Source organism: Zootoca vivipara, chromosome 9, assembly GCF_965207765.1.
Source record: "Zootoca vivipara chromosome 9, rZooViv2.hap1.1, whole genome shotgun sequence".
Lineage (NCBI taxonomy): Eukaryota > Metazoa > Chordata > Lepidosauria > Squamata > Lacertidae > Zootoca > Zootoca vivipara.
In genome coordinates, this window is record NC_142592.1 from 39,085,776 (window position 1) to 39,108,179 (window position 22,404).

Sequence of the window (22,404 nt, forward strand, 5' to 3'; positions counted from 1 at the left end):
CTGTCAAGGGAAAACCTTCAAGAATAAATTCCAGGAGCCTCCCAAGCTTCTCCCTGTGGTTTTCAATGCATTACAATTACAAATGAAATACAGTATCATTGGGTCAAAAGGTTTAGGTGGAGATCCACAAGGCCCTATGCTTTTAAAAATATTTTCAGGGTTTTCCAAACTTGAGTTTCAGCTGTTTTTGGACTACAGTTCCCATCATCTCTGCCCACTGATCCTGCTAGTTAGGGATGATGGGAGTTGTAGTCTAACAAAAGCTGGAGACTCAAGTTTGGAAACCCTGAGCTAAGTTAAACGAATGAGAATCATTGAGGGGGATGTGGGCTCAGGTACCACCATTGCTTGGTCCCAGCTCCTGCCAACCTAGCAGTTCGAAAGCACGTCAAAGTGCAAGTAGATAAATAGATACCACTCCAGCGGGAAGGTAAACAGCGTTTCCGAGCGCTGCTCTGGTTTGCCAGAAGCGGCTTTGTCATGCTGGCCACATGACCTGGAAACTGTACGTCAGCTCCCTCAGCCAATAACGCGAGATGAGCGCCAAAACCCCAGAGTCAGTCACAACTGGACCTAATGGTCAGGGGTCCCTTTACCTTTACCTTTACTAGATCAGGGGTCAGCAAACTTTTTCAGCAGGGGGCTAGTCCACTGTCTCTCAGACCTTGGGGGACGGACTATATTATGGGGGGGAAATGAACGAATTCCTATGCCCACAAATAACCCAGTGATGCATTTTAAATAAAAGCACACATTCTACTCATGTAAAAACACGCTGATTCCCGGACTGTCCACGGGCTGGATTTAGAAGGCAATTGGGCCTTAGTTTGCCTACCTATGTACTAGATTCATGTACTATGTACTATGTACCTATGTACTAGATTCATAGGTGGCCTCTGTGGCACAGAGCTTCTTTGGATGATTGGGTTGGGATCGAAGGACTCAGGTGGTTCTTAACATATCCTGGACCCAAGTTGTTCCAAGGTTTTGTATATTAGCACAAAACTCTTGAACCCAGCTTGGTAGCATATGGGAAGCCAGTGTATATATTTTAGCAGAGGTTTATATGGTGCTGGCTATCTGTCCCCATAAGCAGTCTAACTGTTCCATCTTGCACTAGCTGGAGGTTCTGCATCAGGCTCAAGGGCCAATCCACATACTGTATACTGCTTTGCATGCACTACAGTGGCCAGGTTATCTCATTACCAAATGAAGCTGGTAAAAGGCACTCAACCACAAGAGGCTCCTTGAACAGAAAGATTACAAAAATATATCCAAACAAAAATATACTCTTAAGCTATGTACCTGATCCATTACAGGGGGAAAATATTATACGGTATGCTAAAGCCTAATGTTTAGGATGTCACTATACTGTATTAAAATTCCTTAGGCTACAGCAGACAGCAGAATATTCTTGTGTTTATAAAAACAGCCAGGAGCGTCTGCCTCCGGTCACAGTTAAACTGTTGTTTAGTAACAATGAATACAAACCGAAAATGAAATGAAATAAAATAAAATAGCTATGCATCACAGCAAGCATCCTGAAGTAAAACAATTACTGGTTATATCAGTGCAAACATAACCAGCTATGTAGCCCCAGCCCCCATAAACAGTACTGTAAATATATTGTAATGGGAGCAATGCACAGCAATATCAGCTAAAACGTCTCCTACCGTAGGTAATATTGCGCCCCTGGCAGAACCATCCAGATTGCGCCCCCTAGCCACGGACAAATTAGCTATTCTTTCCACCTCTCCTCCAACACCCCCTCCACCCATTCAATTCACCCTCTGTTGAAAACCATTTCTTATGAGACAATAATCGATATTTATATTTATGGACATAATTTGAAGCCGATTTTCCGCCCCTCAATCGCCTGCGCCCCTGGCGAGGGCCCACCTCACCACCCTCTAGCTACGGGCCTGCCTGGGTGACAGCCCGTCTCTTGAATGTACTGTACGTATTTTTAAGTAATTAGTGCATATGAGAACAAGTCTCAATGGTGAATCTGTGTGTCATACAAGGATTACTACCGCTAGGAAATCCCCAGAGGGTCACAGCAGAACAACGAAGAATATTGTTTGCCACCGACCGTGCCAGGTTTTGTTGTGATACTGTATAAGCTTTTGCCGACCGGAGTCCACGAATCATGAATATTCATGGCACTGTCTATCCCATCCCTCCGTGAACCCCTTTCCGGCCGTGTTTAAAATGATCGGAATCTGTTGCATCCTTTTGAAAAGGGGAGGGATTCTTAAATGCAGGCTCCCGCTCTCTAGGAATGTGTGCCGGAGGAAGCGGAGCGGGCTGGGGTGGATAAGCGAACCAGGAGCATTTCAAACGAACCACTAGCTGACGTTAAGCCAGCTCAATCCCTCTGATTGATTTGGAACAAACCGGTTTAAATGCCACAGCTATCACTTCAGGGTTTCCTGGGCGACAGTGTGACCGCCTTGTCAACAGCCTAACCCACCCCCTTTTGAACCCAGGGAAGGACACGCTCGCCGGTTGCCCTAGTTCCCTCCCCCGCAGTAAAGACTACAACTCCCGTCATGCTCTCTCTCGCGTCGCGTCGCCTTCTACCTTTTTCCTTTCCCCCGCACCCGCCTCTCCGGCGGCTCGTGCGCATGCGCCTTGGGAGCAGCGTCCGGGGCAGGCAAGCAGTCTCTCCCTAATGTAAGATGGTGGCCGGTCTGGCAGCGGAGCGCGCAGAGCCTGGAGATTACCCGTCTCTCACATAAAGGTCGTCGGAGGAGCCGCCTGGACCCCTTCCCCGCTGCTACAGAAGCCGAGCGAGCGAGTGAGCGGGAGGAAGGGAGCGCGAGAGGGTATCGCCGCCCCCGCCGCCAGACAGCCGGTCGCCGTGGAGCAGGGACGACGAGGCGGCGGGTGAGTGAGCAGCCGGGGCTGGGGGAGCGCTAGCCGGTGCTGCCTAGCTACGAGAGAGCGGAGGCTTCGCGAGGAGCCTGCAGGCCTCGGCCATCCCTCATGCGCCTGCTCCAGACCCTGGGCCGGCGCCGGGGCTCCCTCTGGCCGGAGGGGCGGGAAGGGGGGCTGGGGCTAGCCAGGGCGGCTCCTGCCCCTGCGGCGGCGGCGGCGAGGGCCGGCTCGCCTCCCTCAGGACCGCAAGGGTGGGCTGAGGGGTGGCCGGCGCCTGGCCGCTCGCGCCGGAGACCAGCTGGATGTAGAGGGGGCTCCGAGGGAGGCGGAGGCCACGCTGTGGCTGCTCAGGGCGGGGGCTCGGGAGTCAGTAGAGGCGGAGGGCTCCCGGGCAGCGCCTCCCTCGCATCCCCATCCCCACCCCGCCGCTGCCTCTCGCGTGTGCGTGTTCAGGAGGGGAGAGGGAACCCGGGACCTATCGCTCATAGGCTTTGCTCCGCTGCTGGGTCTGATAAGGTGGTGAAGAGGAGGTTTCTCATCCTTCCTTCCATCCACAGTATTGAAGAGGTGGTGGTTGGTGGGGAGGGGAGTATCCAGGCTCTCCAACAGCAGCACGTGTGTTTGGGAGTGGGTGGCAGTTAAGTGTCCCCTCTTGCCCTATTGTGATGGGCATTTCGAATTTCCCTAGATTTTTAAAATTTCCTCTTAACATTCCCGTATGGCTTTTCCCGTTATACAGAAGTCAGTTCCTCATGCCTTAAGTTTTGTGGGATGCTCCGATTAAGTAAGGTTGAAGGCCTTTCAACTCTTTCTCTTCCGTAGTTTGCATTTCCTTTCTTCGTTCAAAGTGAGGTTATGGTTCCTTCATGTATCTCCCCCGCCCCCACCACTCCACACATACTTTTTTATTTGGGTAGTAATTCCTGACAGATTTCTATACCCTGTGTACTAAAGGTACACATGTTTCTCAGGAGGAAAATCAATGCTAGTGTAGGACATAAGCCTAGGAAGTAATGCAGTCAGGAGCTGGGGTCTAGAAATTGGCATGTAATTGGCTTCCTATACCTTTCACTACTTAAGGGCTTAAGAGTTCTGCTTGTGACTTCTAATAAATTGGTTTAGGTTGGAGTGGTGGTGATGTGCATGCTATAATACTCTCTGTGTTTACCTTTTTAAAAATAAATAAATAATGCAGATCATACCCAGGTATTAGCTACTACCTTTGTGGCCATAGGCATGTTAGTATGGTGATAGTAATAATAAGAGGAAATGATTGTTGACTGACTTTTTATTCCTTGAAATTATAACTACAAAAGAAGTTATGGAACAAATTATTAAATATGTCTGGTGTACTTGTTCCTTGTGGTTCAACAAATTCACAAAGTCCCCATAAAACATGCAGTTTTAGGAAATCTTTTGTTCAGGTAACTTCATATATGGTTTGATAGTCAAACACATTATACCAGGTTTTTTAATCATTCTGAAGTTCTTAGTTTCTAATCCTCCAAAGAGAAGTAACACATGCATCTGTTTAGATATGTTTGACAGTAAGACATATGTAACTAATTTTATTTGTATGCCAACTTTGTTGACTTGCCAAAAAAATGAAAGTTTGTTCTAAGAATTGTCACTGTATGGTACAGGGGCCATAACGACTGGAACAAGGCATTTATAACTGCGTATTTTTATTATTATTCTTGGCTTCTTTAAGAGGCAGTATTGCGCACTAAAAGGTATCGGATCACGTTGTTTAAGTTGGCATCTTTGAGCCGTATGTCTTGGGAGAGCCCAATCAATTCATACTGGACTAATTGTTAGAAGAATAAATACACACAACTTCTGCATTTCTCATAGGTCATATTGTGAAATAGCCAATGTATCCTTTATCCTTGACTTCTTAAAAAGTTGCATAACGTGAGATTTCTCTTGAAGCATATGCCTACTAAAAATGTAATTTGAAGAATGTATGCAGAGCATCATACTACAAGTTACATCCAAAATATACTACATAAAGATTTTGTATGCCCCCATCCAGAATTACTTCTGAAGCAAGTGCTGTAATGTATAAACAGTAGTACTGTACAGTGTGAACAAGTCTGAGTTACTACCGAAAGTAAGACACTGTCTTATATTTATTTTCCTCAAGAAGACACACTATGACTTATTTTCATGGGGTGTCTTATTCCAGCGGGAAGGGCTCTGGGCACGGCACGGCATGGCATGGCGGAAGGCAGCGAGCTGTTGCCGGGAGGTGCCGCGTCCATGTCTTATTTTCAGGGTATGGCTTATATTGTGGAAATGCTTAGAAATCCTGCTACGGCTTATTTTATGGGTATGTCTTATTTTCGGGGAAACATGGTATCCATAGTTACTGCAGAAGGTAATCAAACTCAGTTGTAGGGTGGTGGTCTTATTGACCATTTTCATTCCACTTGCAAATATGTAATGTCCTGCTGGAATGAAGCAATTATTTATATGGAAAAATAATAGAATATCTTAAGTATTAAATCTTTTCAGAATGTATATATGCTCTTTAACTCATGCATCTTTCCCAGAAACTCTCACTTGAATGTTTCTTCAGGTAGAAAAGGCAAATGGCCAGCCCTATTACTTTTTCTGGGTTTGCTTTTTTCATAAAATCATAGTATTGTAGAGTTGGAAGGGATCATGAGGATCAATGCAGGAATCTGTTGCCCAATGTGGCGTTCGAACCCACAACCCTGAGATTAAGAGTCTTGTGCTCTTCTGGCTGAGCTACCCCCTTTTTTGCAATACAACACAGGGGGGAAATACTTGAATTCTAAGTGGGCTGTAGACCTGAACACTTATATAAATAATATTTGGAATTTATCCCTTTTGGTTGATGGGAAGATTGAGGCATAAAGTTGGGATTTGGAGAAGTCATCAAGTATTTCTCTTTTAGGATGGTATGGGAATAGGAAGGTGCTATAAGGAAAGTGAATGCTTTCCTGCCAAGAAAAGGGGCATTTTGAAGAGTGATGTCACCATGAAACCTATTTGCCATAGAATTAGAGCATAAGATATATGGGTTATTCATTCATTTGCAGGTATAGGAATAATGTAGGTGCCTCGTTCTGCGAAAGAGAAAAGCAGTACTTGGATCAACCTGTACTTCTCTAGGTAATCTGAACTGCAGTAATCTGCAGTAAAATACATAGACAAAACTATGACTCAAGACCATACTGAGTACATCAGTACATATCTTGAATTGTTGACTAACATTGATTGAAATGTTTTAATATAATTAATTAGGAAGAACTGCCCAGCTGCTTGCTTAGAAAAACCAATTTTGCTAAAATCTCTCATGTACATGAGAGGTTGATGATATAATGTGCTACTTGATACATTCAGTTGCTGAACAATTTAGCTAGAGCCCTAGTTCATAAGCTTTGCTTCAGACTTATTTGTTGTGTTCATTAATGGTGGTTTCTTCAGAATGTGGTTGCAGCTTTGAAGTACTAAAAGTAATTAGGTTTGAAAAGATAATAACAAGAAAAGAAAATAATAATAATAATAATAAGAAGAAGAAGAAGAAGAAGAAGATACTGCATCTAACAGCTCAAAAATGTTAGGAGTGGGCAGTTGTTATCCAGGCGCTTAGTCTAGGCACCAGAAGCTTCTGATAAGAGGCAGAAGTGTAGGCCTGCTATCAGGCCAGCTACTAGCTCACCTATGTGGATTATTCTATACCTGGGCAAATAACGCAGTTAACCCTCTTGTCTCCAGTTTGTATGACACAATTTGTAACACACTCAAATATGAATAGCAACTGGGTTTTGAGCAGAGTTTTTGACAGTATTCAGCTGCTTATTGACATTTGCCTATTTCATGGCATATTAGTGGGAGTCAGGGATTGAGATAGCAGAAGGATGCCAAAATATGATGTTGTCCACATACTGCATGTGTGCCTTAACAAACCTTTTGCCTTTTTCTTGGCTTCAGTTATAGTGAGCTATGAGCAGAGCCAATATTTAGTCCTTTAGTCCTTGCATGCCTCAAAACATAGCCCCTCTCAATTATTAGTTGCCAATATGACTTCTAAATTTGCAGGTTGAGAATATTCCATCCTTGAAATACTGTAGTATTAATCTGATAAAGCAAAGTTGTCACAATAATTATTGTACATTTAATTTAAACTTTATTTCTGCCCTGTTGGAAGTAATTGTTTGGCTTCTACAAGAGATTTGTCTCATTGAAGGGTTATAATTCTGTGGTAGAGCACATGGTTTACCTGCAGAAGACCCCAGGTTAAATCCTAACATCTCCAGTTAGAAGGCTTTTAAATTTAGGCTTGGGAACGACCTCTGCTTGAGCTCTTGGGAGAGGTACTGCCATTTAAGATGGACAATACTAGGACTACATAGTACTGTACTAGCAATACTAGGGCTACATAGATCTGACTTGGTATAAGGCAGCCGTGTCTTCATCTGACTCATTGACCTCTTTAATTCATGATACCACCCTGGTTTGATTACAAGCTTTGATATGCCATAGTAAGGAAGAATGGTGTACATTTTATCGATACAATATTTCAACATGTTCAGTATTTGCTGCTGTCCAAGATCATAGGGTGGCATGTACAGGTGCAGAAAAGGCCAGCAATGGCTACTAGCTGTGATGACTATATTTAAGTGTCAGAAGCAGTATGCACCTGAATACTTGGGGACTCTGAGTGGAAAAGTGCTATTGTGCTTATGACCTACTTGTGGGATTCCCATAGATACCTGGTTGGCCGCCATGGGAACAGAATGCGGGACTAGATCGACCTTTGGTACAATTCAGCAGTGCTCTTCTTAACAGCTTAAGTACAATTACCGTAGCTATGTTTACATGTAGACTTAAATACCGGTATATTTATATTTATAATATATTTTTGGCCAAGATGGAAGTCTCCTTCCTGAAGTTTGGAGAGAGTTACAGGGAAGCCAGCAGCATTGCAAATACAGTATTTAAGATCATTTTTAAATGAAATGTTTTGAGGAATGCAGGGCTAATGCATTTCAATCATAGGAATAGCATTTCTTATGCAAGGTGGAAGCTGTAAAATGTAAATTGGCTCCTGTTGTAGTGAAGCTTGACTATTAAAAAGAAAAGAAAAGAAAAAAAGATGCAGGTGTAGTAACTTAGGCATATTGTTATGAACATGAATTGTATTTGAATTTTCAACAGGCCAGAATTATTTAATTTATATATATATATATTCACAGTGAGGGAACGAGAAACCCACCTGAGCAAGTGGCTGATCAGACAGCAAGTTCTCAGTGGAGCCTCCTTCCAGCTTTGGTTTGATTGTAGTAAAACAATCTGAACTGTGTTTAAGACTCTAGTTTATCCCAGCAGATTTCTTAAATGTCAAGTCCAAACTTCAAATCTTTTGAATTTCTTGGAGGAAAATTGTTGTTTTGTTGAAACAAAATAAAAAAAACTCCTTCCAGTAGCACCTTACAGACCAACTAAGTTTGTCATTGGTATGAGCTTTCGTGTGCATGCACACTTTTTCAGATTTGTTGTACCCTGTCCATGGTGCTGCAGTGAACAGGGTATTAGTAAGCAGGTGTTCCAAACCAATGTGGTCTCCATTTTGTTTGTTGAAATATTGGATCAACAACTATTGAACAAGTATTTATTATGCTTCTTAGAGTATACCTGTGAGTGATGGGTTGTAATAAGTAAATTAAGAGCCTTCATGAAGGATGATGTAATTCCAATGAGAACATTACTTACATGATTCCTGTTCAACAGTTAAGCCATGGCAGTTAGCTTTCAAATAATTTATTGTATGTGTAGATTGGAGGGACGCGGGTGGCGCTGTGGTCGAAACCACAGAGCCTAGGGCTTGCCAATCAGAAGGTCGGCAGTTCGAATCCCTGCGATGGGGTGAGCTACCGTTGTTCGGTCCCAGCTCCTGCCCACCTAGCAGTTCAAAAGCATGCAGTGCAAGTAGATAAATAGGTACCACTCCAGCGGGAAGGTAAATGGCGTTTCTGTGCGCTGCTCTGATTTGCCAGAAGCGGCTTAGTCATGCTGGCCACATGATCCGGAAGCTGTCTGCGGACAAACGCCAGCTCCCTTGGCCATGCCATCTTGATGAATTGGGCCAGGTTGGTCTCCCCTATGTCATGTTATTTTCCCTGAAAGTCAGGTGGTTCACCCTCCCAGTGACACTTTGTTACCTGACTAGTGATACAGGTCAGTTTACCTCCCTGTCAGCTGTGCATTTCCAAGCAACATACAAGAGTGCATTATATAATTTTCTATTAAGATATGCATGCAGGCAACCCCCGATTTGCGCAGGGGTTGCATTCCTGGTCATTGCACGCTTGCCCCCATTCCACCCTTCTAGTGGCATCTTTTATGACATTTGCAGGTTCAGTGTGTGTGTGCAATTGCACATATACTGGTCACACCTAAAATGGGGTTACCCGTATACCTTTCATATGCTTAAGGTAGTAAATTTAGGTTATTCCAGTTAAAATATAGAGTTTGGGATATACTCGCAGTATAAGAAATACGATCCAGCGTATAAGACGACCCCCAACTTTTGAGTATATTTTCCTGGGTTAAAAAGTAGTCTTATATGCAGGAATATACAGTAGGTTTGAAATAAATCAGTATTAAATACCAACTTATCCCCTTGAAATTTCTTTTTTTTTTCTGCTGTGCAGAGGCTTAGCTTGCACAAACGAAGAGTTTATAGTTTCGTTACATTTTTCTTCCCGCCCCCCTATTAGGCTTCAAACAGCAAAATAATGTGCACACGAAGGAACAATGACAGTGTAAAACTCTGAACTATGGGTTAGGGACTAAAGGCTACACATGGAAAAGTCCAAATTTCTACTCTTTTCAAATTTGATATATCCAGTGTGATTTACTGTCAGGTTTGACTTTGATCGGAGAAAAACTCAAGCAACTGTATCATAAGGTGACTGTGAGGATAGGGTAATTGGTGAGAAAATCATACTACTGTATTCCATTAGTCTTCAGTTCCCAACTCTAGTTTCCTGCTTCTTTCCCCTCTCTGTCTCTTGTGTTCATAGGCTGTCTTGTTCCCTGAAGTCTTGGCTAATTTAAAATGTACTGCACCATAAGGTGCTTAAGCATATCGTTTTGTAAGTTGGTAAATAGTAAAGAAAGTAAAGAATCAACATTTTGCTAAACTGTTTTATGGAATCTTATAACAGTATTTACACATAAAACATTATCATTCCAAAACAGAAGTAATTCCTGTTTCTAATGAGAGATCTTGCTTTCTGTTCATGTGCATGGGTATATTGGTGTGCCATGTGCTGTTGTGCTAGAGCAGTGGAGAGAATGTGATCAAGGTTTTCTCTTTGGTAAATCATGAGGATAACCCTCCAGTACTCATTAGCTATCTTTGCAGTTATACTACACTGGCTCATTGTGATCTTATAATAAGAATTTAGTTCTTTGTTCCTCTTAAGAGTCAATGATAATGGGTTTTTCTCTGCCTTCTACAAGTATGTGATTTGTATCATATGCTAGAATAATGAACTTGTGAAAACAAAGATTACTAATGCCACTACAAACACTTTACCTAATGTGTGAAAATGGGATTTATTTTAAGGAAATGTTGTGAACTACAGTAGCTCATATCTCTTGATTGTGTCTATTCACTGTTTGGGCTAAGAGTTAAATGGTAGGATTCCTCTGTTGGGAAGTGGAACAGACTCCCACAAGGGAGACTCCTACTCTCCTTCCTTGGAGGTTTTAAGCAGAGGTTGGGTGGCCATCTGTTATGTATGTTTTAATTGAGATTCCTGCATTGCAGCGGGTTGGATTACATGACCCTCAGGGTCCCTTCCAACTCTACGATTTTATGATTACATGAATCACATGTTTGCACAGGCTGGACATGAATTGTCTTTTGTCCACTGATTTTATGGCAAGCAATATGAAAACTTTATGAAGCATTCTTTTCATTCCCCAGAAAAGCTAACATTTGAGTAACTTATAAAAAGAAGTTCCTTCATAATATTCTATTTCAAGAAAGCCCTTCCGCTTACTATATCAAGAATGAGAAGCTGCTTGTAAACTTATTTCAGATCAAGATGTAACTGAATGCAAAGAAGAGTAATTGTACATGCTCTGATTCTTTTCCAGAACTTTTCCAGAACTTAAACTTTAAAGATATGTTTCAGGTTTATATAATCTTACTTATTATCCTTGTAGGATTTTCAAAAACAATAATACCAGCTTCTATTTTGGTGATGTGTTGGACTAATCTAGACTGGATTTTAAAATTCCTGATAGAAAACTTGTCTGGATTTACTGGTTTGTCTGTACACATGTATAAAGCTGTTCACATCAATATGTCATTCAGTAGCTGTCTATACACAGATGGCTGCAAGTCACCTGTAAAAGAAAAGATTTAGTAGATATTCAGCTTCTGCTACTTGAAGGTGGTACCCTGATGAGAAAATGAATCTAGGAAACTTGATGAAAGAAATACATAAATATATTTACTATTCCAATGCTGTGCCGCTCATGATACTGTTCTTCCACAGCAGTTGTGATTAAACATGTTTTGGTTTCACATAAGGAGAAGTAACCTGTTGGCATGAGAAACATCTTCAAAAAACGTTCTTGTGTTAGGTGTATCCCCAAGTGGTAATTATAGAGTAAGCTAGGGCTGCCATATGTCCAGAATTTCCCAGACATAGCTGGGATTCGACCCTCGTAAAAAGCTCAACAACTTTGGCAAGGGAAAAAAAGCTCAACAATTTTATTTTCACTTTTTGAAATATGACAACCCTAGGGTAAGCAACCAGGGTTTCATTGAGGTTAGGTAAAGACCTTGTGGCATGTATAAATCAACCACTAAGCTCTCTATCTCTCTCACTGGTGTATGGCAAACGATAAAGCTTCTGAACTTAGAACTGCTTTGCTTCTCTTCATTTTAAAGGGCATTAAACTTGCATATTAATTTGGGGAGGGGGTATTATTAGGTTGCTATTATTATTATGTGTTTTCATATTGTGATTTATGTTGTGAACTGCCCTGAGACCTGCAGGTATAGGGTGCTATACTAATTTTAATAATAACAAGAACAATAAAAATAGTAATAATTCTCCCTCCCAAACATATACTTTTACTAAAGCATATATTTCATGATTCATAAGTTCCAAAAGACAGTTGACTTGGTCAGTTCAATCTGGGGGCTCATTCACATGTCCGCTTGTCCCGTTCTTTGAAACCAGGGGTCCAAAAGGTTTTCTGCTTGTCCTGTGCTTTCTAGGCATGGGTCTGAGTGGTTCCACATCTCTCCCTGGGAAACCCTGCTCTTTTACCACTGAATCGGAGCAAACATCAATCTTCTGGAAAAAAAAACCCAGTTGGCGTTTGCTCTGATTCAGCAGTAAAGAGCATTTTTCTTTTTCTTCAGAGAAATGTGGCAGGGCAAGCAGATGTGTGGACAAGCCCTTAATTCTCCCCAGCATATTTCTCTATGCAGTATTGGCCTGAAATGGCTTTTTTCTTAAGAATGTGAGCACATAAATAAGTAGGACTTTGTCTACCTTTCTGAGAATCTGCTGAACTGATGCAAGCTCACTTGCACATCTGATTTTAACTTCTGGGCAGAGCAGTCCAAAATGGGGCAGAGGGATAACTAAAGGTGAACATGTCGCCTGATCAGAATCTTAAGGCATGCAGTGTTTTTACCTTCTCCCCTACCCAAAGCCCCCCCCCTACTTTTTATTTAAAGCAGTTTTCCTCCTAGTGTATATTTCCCCTCTTTAGGGTGCAGGTCAGGGCAAGGAGAAGGCTTTGGATTCTTCATAACTCCAAATTTGACACATCCCTTATTTCTTCTACAGAAGTCAGAACTCCAATGTCAGTAAGACAGGGGCACAGAGGCTTAGAAGTTGTATGGCGTATGAGGTCTCTCTCCACCTTCAGAAGGGGGAGATCCAAAACACTCTGTGGCTCCTTAGATGCCTTCCCAAGGACCATAGCATTACGTTGTTAATATGTGTCCTTTTCCTGTAATTTTTTCAGTTTTGGTCATGCCCATAATAGTGTGTGTGTAGTAACATTACATTTGTGAGAACAATAAAAATGATTTTAGTGCAACCATCAAAAATCTTAAATAAAATGTTTGGTTGTAACAGTGATTGTGATTACCTTTTGAAGGGTTGTGATGAAATTTATTGATGAGATTACAACACCTGAATTTTACTTTTAAGTACAGTCATAACCTCGGTTTAAGTACGCTTCAGGTTGAGTACTCCGCGGACCTGTCTGGAACGGATTAATCCACTTTCCATTACTTTCAATGGGAAAGTTCACTTCAGGTTAAGTACGCTTCAGGTTAAGTACAGACTTCCAGAACCAATTGTGTACTTAAACCGAGGTACCACTGTACCACACCCTGTTTGAATTAAGACCAAAGTTAGAACATTGAGTACATGGGCCAGCTTAGCCTAGCGGTTACTTCAGAACAATCTTTGCAGATTCACCAATTGCTTAACGGCAGTTCGATACCCCGCAGGCGCTGTCTGGCTTTAAAAAAAAAAAGAAGATTGAGTATACATGGTAGTAAATGTAGCTTGTAAGTATTCTGACTGGTGCTCTAGATTAGGCTACCTCGACCTCGGCCCTCCAGATGTTTTTGGCCTACAACTCCCAAGATCCCTAGCTAGCAGGACCAATGGTCAGGGATGATGGGAATTGTAGTCTCAAAACATCTGGAGGGCCAAGGTTGAGGAAGCCTGCTCTAGATATTTGAAATCTGGCTATATTGCCATAACTAACTCTTGAACTAAGGACTGCTGCGTAGATAGTGGCTTATCTCAAAAATAGTTACCAGTACAAAAGTGAACAGCAATTTAAGGTTCTTGGCTTTTGACAATCTCTCTAGTTAACTTGGAAAAATAGGTAAGATGATAAATCTTATTGGAGTAGCATATATGTAATTAGCAAGCATAGGTGAACTTTTCTGCCATACAGGGCTTCCTCTGTTAGAAATAAGAAACTCTGTGAGAAGGCACAGTGGCTGTAAAAGCTATAAGATGTTACATTTTAGAAATGGTGTTTTGTGCTTCTTAACTGTGATTCCACATTAATCTTTCCTGTCCCTCTAATTTGAAAAACCATAACCTCAAAGCGGTCCAGTAAATTCTCAGCCTTCTAATAATTTTAGTTGTCTTTTCTGTACCTCCTTAAGTTTCAAAATATTCTTTTGAGGTGCATTGATTATATCTATACACAGAATTCTAAATGTGGCCAATTTACAGACTGATATAATGGCCTTATGCTAATAGCATTATGTTAATTGCTGTGCTCAGTCTCGGATTTGGCTTTTTCTACATAAGTGTGGAGCTGACTTTTTCAACCCAGTGCTTCCTATACAAATTCTTAGTCAAACCTGCCAAAGTTTATTTGAAGAATAAAGTTGAGTACTAGTCAGTAAAACTAGCATATTTTGATTTTCAGCAGGTTTTGCGTCATTGCTTCCAAGCTCTGGGCTTTCACTGATTTTTGGCCAGACAACTTTGAAACTGTTAAATTGCTTCATCCTGAGTGACTAGGTATTTACTTCTTGGATCTAGTAATAGAGGCGAACTGAAGGCTTGCCTTGTGCAGAGTTAGACCAGTGGTTCATCTAGTTCAGTATTGTCAACACTGAATGACAGCAGCTCCTGAGAGTTTCATACACAAATATTTCTCAGCGCGCCTTCGACTTACCAAGGATTGAACTGGGACTTTTTGTACCAAAAGCATTTGCTGCACCACACAGTTGCAACCCTTTCCTTAACTGTGCGCATGATAGTTCTCTCCTATGAATATGTTGGATCCAAGCATGCAGCAAAATGTACACCAGTGTGATGGTTACATGATAACCTATGTGTGGGATTTGTATATAGTAAGGTAAAGGGAGGTAAAGGGACCCCTGACCATTAGGTCCAGTCACGGACAACTCCGGGGTTGCGGCGCTCATCTCGCTTTACTGGCCGAGGGAGCCAGTACAGCTTCCGGGTCATGTGGCCAGCATGACTAAGCCGCTTCTGGCGAACCAGAGCAGCGCACGGAAAAGCCGTTTACCTTCCCGCCGGAGCGGTACCTATTTATCTACTTGCACTTGGACTTGCTTTTGAACTGCTAGGTTGGCAGGAGCTGGGACCAAGCAACAGGAGCTCACCCCATCGCGGGGATTTGAACCGCCAACCTTCTGATCGGCAAGCCCTAGGCTCTGTGGTTTAACCCACAGCGCCACCCGCGTCCCTTGTATATAGTAGTGCATTTCATATAGAGGCTCTCACCTGCATCTTTTTCTGTATCTAACCCATGCTAACTTCTAGCTCTCCTGTTTCTGTTGTTCAACTTAGTTTTATTTTATTTGTGAACTGTCCATTCCTGAAACCAATGTTGAAGTTTGACTATAGGCCTAGCATATAATTTTATACAGCTACAGCAGAGCTTTCCAGACTTTTCACGTTGGTGACAAACTTTTTAGGCATGCATCATTTTGCGATATAGTAATTCAGTTTTACTAGCAAACCGGAGGTTAAACTAACCACTTTCCAGCCCCGGAAGGATCGTGGGGAGTGTTTGTGTGACACACCTACACACTGCAGCCAACACACTAATGTGTCGCGACACAGTTTGGGAAGCTCTGCCCTACAGTAACACTGTGTGATCATAATTCTATGTGCATTTATGTACTCTTTTGTTATGATGCTACAATTTTAGAAAAAGTGGTTGGAAACAGTGAAGCTTGACAAGCTTCCTTTTTTGAACTGATCCTTCCTTCATGTTGGAGTGCTTAATTTCTTTCTCAGTATTAACTCTTGACAAGGTCTTAACTTCATTGGATTAACTTGGGAAGCGTGCAGTTTTATTTTTTTGATATCTGAACCTTCTAGGGCACTCCTCATGTTCTCAAGCTTATTTTTCCAACGACAAAAACCGAAACTTGGGATTGGGGGGGAGCGAGCAGGAGAGACTACACAAAAAACACCTCTGCATAGGAAGTATGAAATCTACATAAACTGTCATATGATTACATATTTGTCTCTGGCTGCACATAAATGTAGAACTTGCAACAGGGTGATGAACACATTTATAGATAAGTACACTCACAAGCAGCACTCATCAGCTGGAGCTGTGGACTTGCTAGTTTCAAGAAATAAATCCCTAGTCACTCAGGATGTAATATTTTGAATGGTTTCTAGCCTTATGTGGTTCATGTATCAGTAAAACTACAGTATTTGATATTTTCTAGACTCCTGGGCAGCACAGAAGTACTCATAGACTATGTGGACCCCATGTCCATTCTATGTGGTATAGGTACAACAATATGATGCTTCAGAGTTACAAAATAGAAATGTACGTCTGGGTGGTAAGTTTTTTAGACTGGGGTCGATCTTCTGTGGAGAAGAGCCATAGCTCAGCTGTAGCTTTGCATGCAAAAGGTCCTAGGTCCAGCCCCTACATCTCTAAGTAGAGTTGAGAGAGGTCTCACCTTAAATTCTGGGGAGCTGTGTATTTAATGAAGGCACATATATTTTGCGTAGTTACACTTCATGCAAATGTGTTCATGCTGTGACTGCTGAGTTAATGAAGTTTGTAATAGAAGATGTTTGCTGTATAAAAGGCAGTTACTTAACAGGGTGCCAAAAATAGTATCTGGGGAGTAAACTGAGGAAAGTCCTGCTAAAGTGTCCAGTTTCATTTAAAAGAGACTTATAGGCTCACCAGGACTAATATATGGGCCTGTGTTATATTTCCATGGATGTTAAAAGGATGCAAGCTGTAGTAATGAATAGGTATAAGCCAGGCATCCCCAAACCTTGGCCCTCCAGATGTTTTGGACTACAATTCCCATCTTCCCTGACCACTGGTCCTGTTAGCTAGGGATCATGGGAGTTGTAGGCCAAAACATCTGGAGGGCCGCAGTTTGGGGATGCCTGGTATAAGCTGTGGTTGACTTCAGCAGATTGGAGCCCTAAAAATCTGCAGAATTTCTAGGTGATAACAAGAGTTTGGGGCATCGACCAAGGAGACGTGAGTTCATATTCCTGTTGATCCGTAATGCTCACTGGATGACCCAGACTAATATTGTTTCATCCACTTACCTTGCAAGGTGGTTATGCATGAGATAGCTCCCATTTAGCTGGTTTGAGATTCTCTGGGAGGAAGAGGATACAAATTCAAAATGGAAAGTGCAATAAAGTATTTCCAAATTTTCTGTTTTGGATCTAGTTCACATGTGGTGGCGAGAAGCTCAGCAATTGGTTAATTCATTCTAAAGCACTTTCAGATTGCTTCAGATAGATTTTATGCAGGACATTCCTAACTCTTACGCCAGTGATTTTCAACCAGGGTGCCGTGGCACCCTGGGGTGCCTTGAATGATGGTCAGGGGTGCTGCAGGCAACACTGGACTCTGCCCCCTTCCTTTCCCTCCCTCCTCTGATGCTCTCTAACATCTCTGCCTCCCAAAGGCTTGCACAGCTTTTCATTGCAGCAGCCCTGGCTACATTTTCCGCAGGTGAATGGTGCCTCTTGGGCTGGCCTGGGGATGCTGGTTGCCAGGGGCTGAGCTGGCCTCTGAGTAAGCAAGTGGGCAAGGGAGTCCAGCCAGCCAGTCCACAAGCCCTTGCTGTTGGAATGGACGGACAAGTGGAAAGGCAGGCAGGCAGGCAGGTGGTGCACTGGCCATTCTTGTGCTTGTTGTGTGCAAGGCCTGCCTGGCAGCTGAGCTCCCGCCACTGAAGGGGAGTCTTGCCGCCCTGCAGGACCGGCAGTGCCCACTGCTGCCACTACTGACTCTCAAGGTAAGGTGCTGGCTTCACATTCACCTTTGGCCAGTCTCCATTGGGGCACTAAGGCTGGGAGCATCCTTTCCCCAGGCCCCTGTGGGGCAGTGTGGGGGGGACCTCTCTTTGGGGTGGGTGGGGGACAGCTCAGAGACCAGGGGCGGTGACAGCGGCTGCCCGGAGGACTCCCAAGGAGAGGGGAGGGAAGGCTGAGGGAACAGTCCATAAGGGAGGGTATTCGAAAAAGGATGAAAGGCTGCCAGCTCTGCAGGCAAGGGGTGACATAACTGAGCTCCTGAGCCCCACAGTGGTGCAGAAATAATTTAGTTGGTCAAGGGAGCCATGGACTCAAAAAGGTTGAAAACCTCTGTCTTCTGCTGTCAATGTAACTCCATTGAAATTCAGTAAGAATTTCTAAGTGTGTTTGCTGACACCTACACCCCATTCTCTAGATTAGAATCTGGTTGTATTTGCCCACAGAGGAACAAGCAGGGCAAATTAGAAGACAGGATGTTCAGATATCATTTGTGTTGTTAATTACAAATCTTGAACTGCATTATGACAAGCAAAACTATTTCTCTCAATTTGTTCTAAACAAATCATGAACTTTGTTAAACACTTGGACAAATCAGTCTTTAACATGTATAGAGAATCCCAGCTATAGTTTCTCAACATAGTACCTAAGGTTACTTTTAGCACACGAGTTCATTTTAAATTCTAAATATTATCTGCTTCTGGGCACCAAGATGCTTGTGTTTGTATTCATGGCCTAGTGCTACCTATTGTTGTAGAAGTCACTATTCCTTGTGCTCCATTTTTTTCTGCAACCAGTAGTGGCAGCTTGCTGATGTTTGTAGAAAGCTTTTTGATTTAGTTTTTCATCTTGTCAAATTGATGGGAGCCACTGGAAATTGAGCAAGTGTTAGAGGAAAAGACATTGATGTTGTTTGGGATAATCATGCTGATAATATCAATGCTTTTCTGAATCAATTCAAGAATTGTTTGCTTTACTACTGCAAATGCTGCACTACTTAGATGAACACTATTTATATGGGCTGGCATTGATGGTGGTTCTGAGCTGATTTTATGTGTTTGAGGGACCCCTGGCACTTCAGTAAATAAAATGTAAAACTTCTCTAACTCTGCCTGAGCAATGTTTGCCAAACAATCAAATGCAGGGAACCTTCTTTCTGAAGGTCAGATTGCCTCCAAGATAATGTTGGTACACTGGGTGCGTGCTGGTAGTGGGTGGGGCAAGAGTCAGGGCACCCCTTTTCTTCCTTTCTGTCACACCATTTTTATCGTGTTTTTCCTTTCCTTTCCATCTATATTATATTAAACCAAAGGCTGCAGATTTGACTGCTATTGATTTAGTTGATCACTGAACAGACTGCTGCAGGCCAGTTTCTATCACAGTAATTATACTGGAGAGCTTGCATACAACCTCCACATACCGTTGTGATTTCTAAGATATAGAATATACTCATGTGTTATAAATCCAAGGACATGTTGAGGTTTTTCTTGATGCCAGCTCTCGGCTGTGGAATTTCATTCCCCTCAATTGAATACTGGTTGGCTATTGGTTCATTTTTAAGTGTAGTAAATGTCTTCACCACATATTGAGGGTTGGCTGGAGGGCTACAAACTCCAAAGTGTATAAGAATGCTTTCTGTGAATCATGTAAGAACAAAGAGTTGAAGAAATTTTCACTTTGGCTGTTTACTTGGAGGACTTCATTACGCTGTTATACAACAAAGGGTTGTAGAATAATTTGAGATGTTTGCTTAAATGACAGTGGGGAAACTAAAGGCATAGATGCCACTTTTTCACAGTTCATTGAGAGTGGAAAACTTTGTGGGTTAATACCCCTTGAAAACTAAGTTGGAGGCTGGGAAATATTTTAAGCAAAAGCAATGAAAAAACCAAGCTTATAAACTGCTTTTTGATTCAGAGAGAATTAATTTGTTATGCTCCAATGTAGACTTAAATAGTAATTCATTCATCTTTTTTCTTTTTCAGATCTTCAAGTATCTTCATTTTAGTTTTCTGTGCTATTCCTCCCTTAAGTTATTATATACTTTTTTGCTGCTGTGCGAAAACAGAGATGTCTCGCAGCCCAGATGCGAAGGAAGACCCTGTGGAATGCCCCCTTTGTATGGAGCCTCTTGAGATTGATGACATAAACTTCTTCCCTTGCACCTGTGGTTACCAGATCTGTCGCTTCTGTTGGCATCGTATTCGCACTGATGAGAATGGGCTTTGCCCTGCTTGCAGAAAGGTATATTAAGTTCATTAGAATAAATTTGGTTATGTAATAAGGTTCACCAACATGAAATGTTGCTTCAAACGTGATGTATCTTGTCCCCTAAGACTTTATCTTGGGGTTCACTGTCAAATCAGGGAGAAATATGGAGTCCCTTTAAGTGAAATATTGGTCTTTGTTCAAATTTGAATTCTATACTTTACACAAAGTATTCTCCTGAATTCATGAATTGTCAAAAGTCAAGTACCACTGTAAACAGTTTAGTGGTACATATATCATAGGGCAATACAGTATCCTCCACTTCCAGCCACAGCCATTTTCGGTTGTCTCATCTGAAATCTGCAACAAGCGTCTGGTTGGGAGGGCAAGTGGGAAAAGGGTGATCAGGCAGATGGAATGACTTTCCCCTGTCATAGGACCTGTTATCAGAGCAACAGGCAAAAAGTGAAGCAGGTTTCTGTGTATACATCTCTCCACCCAGAGAAGTAAGATACATTGTCACTGTTCAAGGACACATTCTAGCCAAGCAAAAGAGCTGGAGGAGAATATGGAGTAGGGCCCAGTGAAGGGTGTCTGAGTCCTGATGGCCAGATTAGAGAAGCCTGGAAGGCAGCACTTGGCCTCTGGGCCTGAGGCTTCCCACCTATGGTTTTCTTGATATGGTCAAGAGATCAGTAACTTTTCTCCTTCAATGGAGCACATGTGATGGGCATCTGCCAACATAGCTGGGGCACTTTAAATGTTGTTTGCTCATGAAAAAGCAATTCTCATACTACTTGTGCTGGTATACTTGTGATATCCAGTTAAGTGATGCTTAGAGTACATCTGAAATCAACTAAACTTCATTTATTTCAGTGGGTTTAAGTAAGGCTTAGCCGGGTGCCACCCTAAAACTGTTTCAGTTTAACTTTTTTAAGTGAACAGATGTGTTTTGGTTATTGCATCATCTCTGTTTTTCTTTTTTCTTAATTTGCACCCTTTCTGTAATGTGGTGCGGTGTTTGAAATCTGTAGATCCTCATAAAGTACTTCACTAGGACATTAGTTTTGAATGCTTCTGATGACCCAGCTGTTTGAACTCATTGACCTGCTTAAGTGGGTCACATTTCAGGTGCCAGTGGTGGTTAAAGGGAGGCATGTATAAAAAAACTGAATGTTGCATTGCATGTGATTTAGGCAGCAGCAGGCAATATTTAGATATAGTAGTGTATAAATTCAAATAACAGACATTTGGGCAAGAACCACGTGAGATTAAGTAGATCTAGGTCCCGTCCCGTCCCTCACTTGTTGCCACTGTTGAATTTCCCATATTAAAATAATCTTAAGTCCAAGTTTTAGACTGAGCTGCAAGCCACAACATCCATAGTACTGTCAACATTGTTCCTTTTTGTTTTCTATGTATTAGTTTATTCCTTTTAGACCGTGAGTTACTGCTTGAAATGAGGCAATCTGCTTGGTGCACTCTTTCTGCCTTCATGCCTTAAAGAGCTATTGGCTCTCTCTAAGGCTTTACAGGAGGCAAAAACATGCATGTGCAAGGATCCCATGGTGGCTTCTTTCTTGGCTATGTTCTCACTTTCTACAGCCATTACATTTGGAATGGCATTACCTCAGGGAATCACTGCTTGGTCCACAGGCAACTGGTTATGTACTAAATTTAGAAATCTGTTTCCCCCTTTAATTTTCCTTTCTTTGAAACAAAATGCAAGAAAAGAACATGCTTGTTTTATTTCCAAATATTTGTTGTGTGTACCTGCAATATTAGAAAGCTGATAAAAAGCTCTATACTGTACTGTAGTTTGGTTTATATATATATATATATATATAGAGAGAGAGAGAGAGAGAGAGAGAGAGCGCGCGCATTGAATGATTTTTAACATTGCTAAGGCTGCCATGCTACACACTCTTGATGGGGATTAAGTCCAATTGAATTACATGAGTCTTCCTTCTGAACAGACATATGTGATCGCACTAGAAATGAGGCTTTGGCCTTGGTCACATGTTGCTTGCCATTATTTGAGAAAGTTACTTTAGCTTAGCATTAATTTAAAAAAATTTTAGGGTCTTTTAAGAAGAAAAGACCCACTTCTTACATCATTCCTTTGGAATGAGCTTTGGATTTTTTTTTAAAAATAATAATGTTTTTTTAAAGGTATTCATCAGCATGGTATTGTCATATATTGTGTTTTTGTGACCAGTTTCTGTTACTGTTTTATCATGACACTCATACCCGTATAATATCAACCATTATATTTTCAGATGCCTGCTATGAAACTTCTTTACATCTAATCACTCTGTGTTTTCTGTATTCTATAGAAATGCACCAAGTTTCTCACAATGAGAAGACAGGTAATGGCAGCCTATCTACCATTACCTTTATCTGCTGCTGCACAATTCAAGGGAGGAAATGTCAGCCATCCTTGCAAAGGATGATATCAAAGTTTAAGAAGCCTCACTGGCAG

At 42.0% G+C, this 22,404-nt stretch overlaps 1 protein-coding gene across 8 annotated transcripts in view; it reads left to right on the forward strand.

Moving 5' to 3' along the window:
• Positions 1–2,625: 2,625 nt before the first annotated feature.
• CNOT4 (CCR4-NOT transcription complex subunit 4) overlaps positions 2,626–22,404 on the forward strand; it is a 63,739-nt gene continuing 43,960 nt past the window's right edge. For all 8 annotated transcript variants that reach the window (XM_035128348.3, XM_035128354.3, XM_088651980.1 and 5 more), the window contains exons 1-2: positions 2,626–2,889; positions 19,700–19,958. In XM_035128348.3, the coding sequence (XP_034984239.1) occupies positions 19,785–19,958 (174 nt within the window). In that variant the 5' untranslated portion in view covers positions 2,626–2,889; positions 19,700–19,784. The remainder of the gene's footprint in view (positions 2,890–19,699; positions 19,959–22,404) is intronic.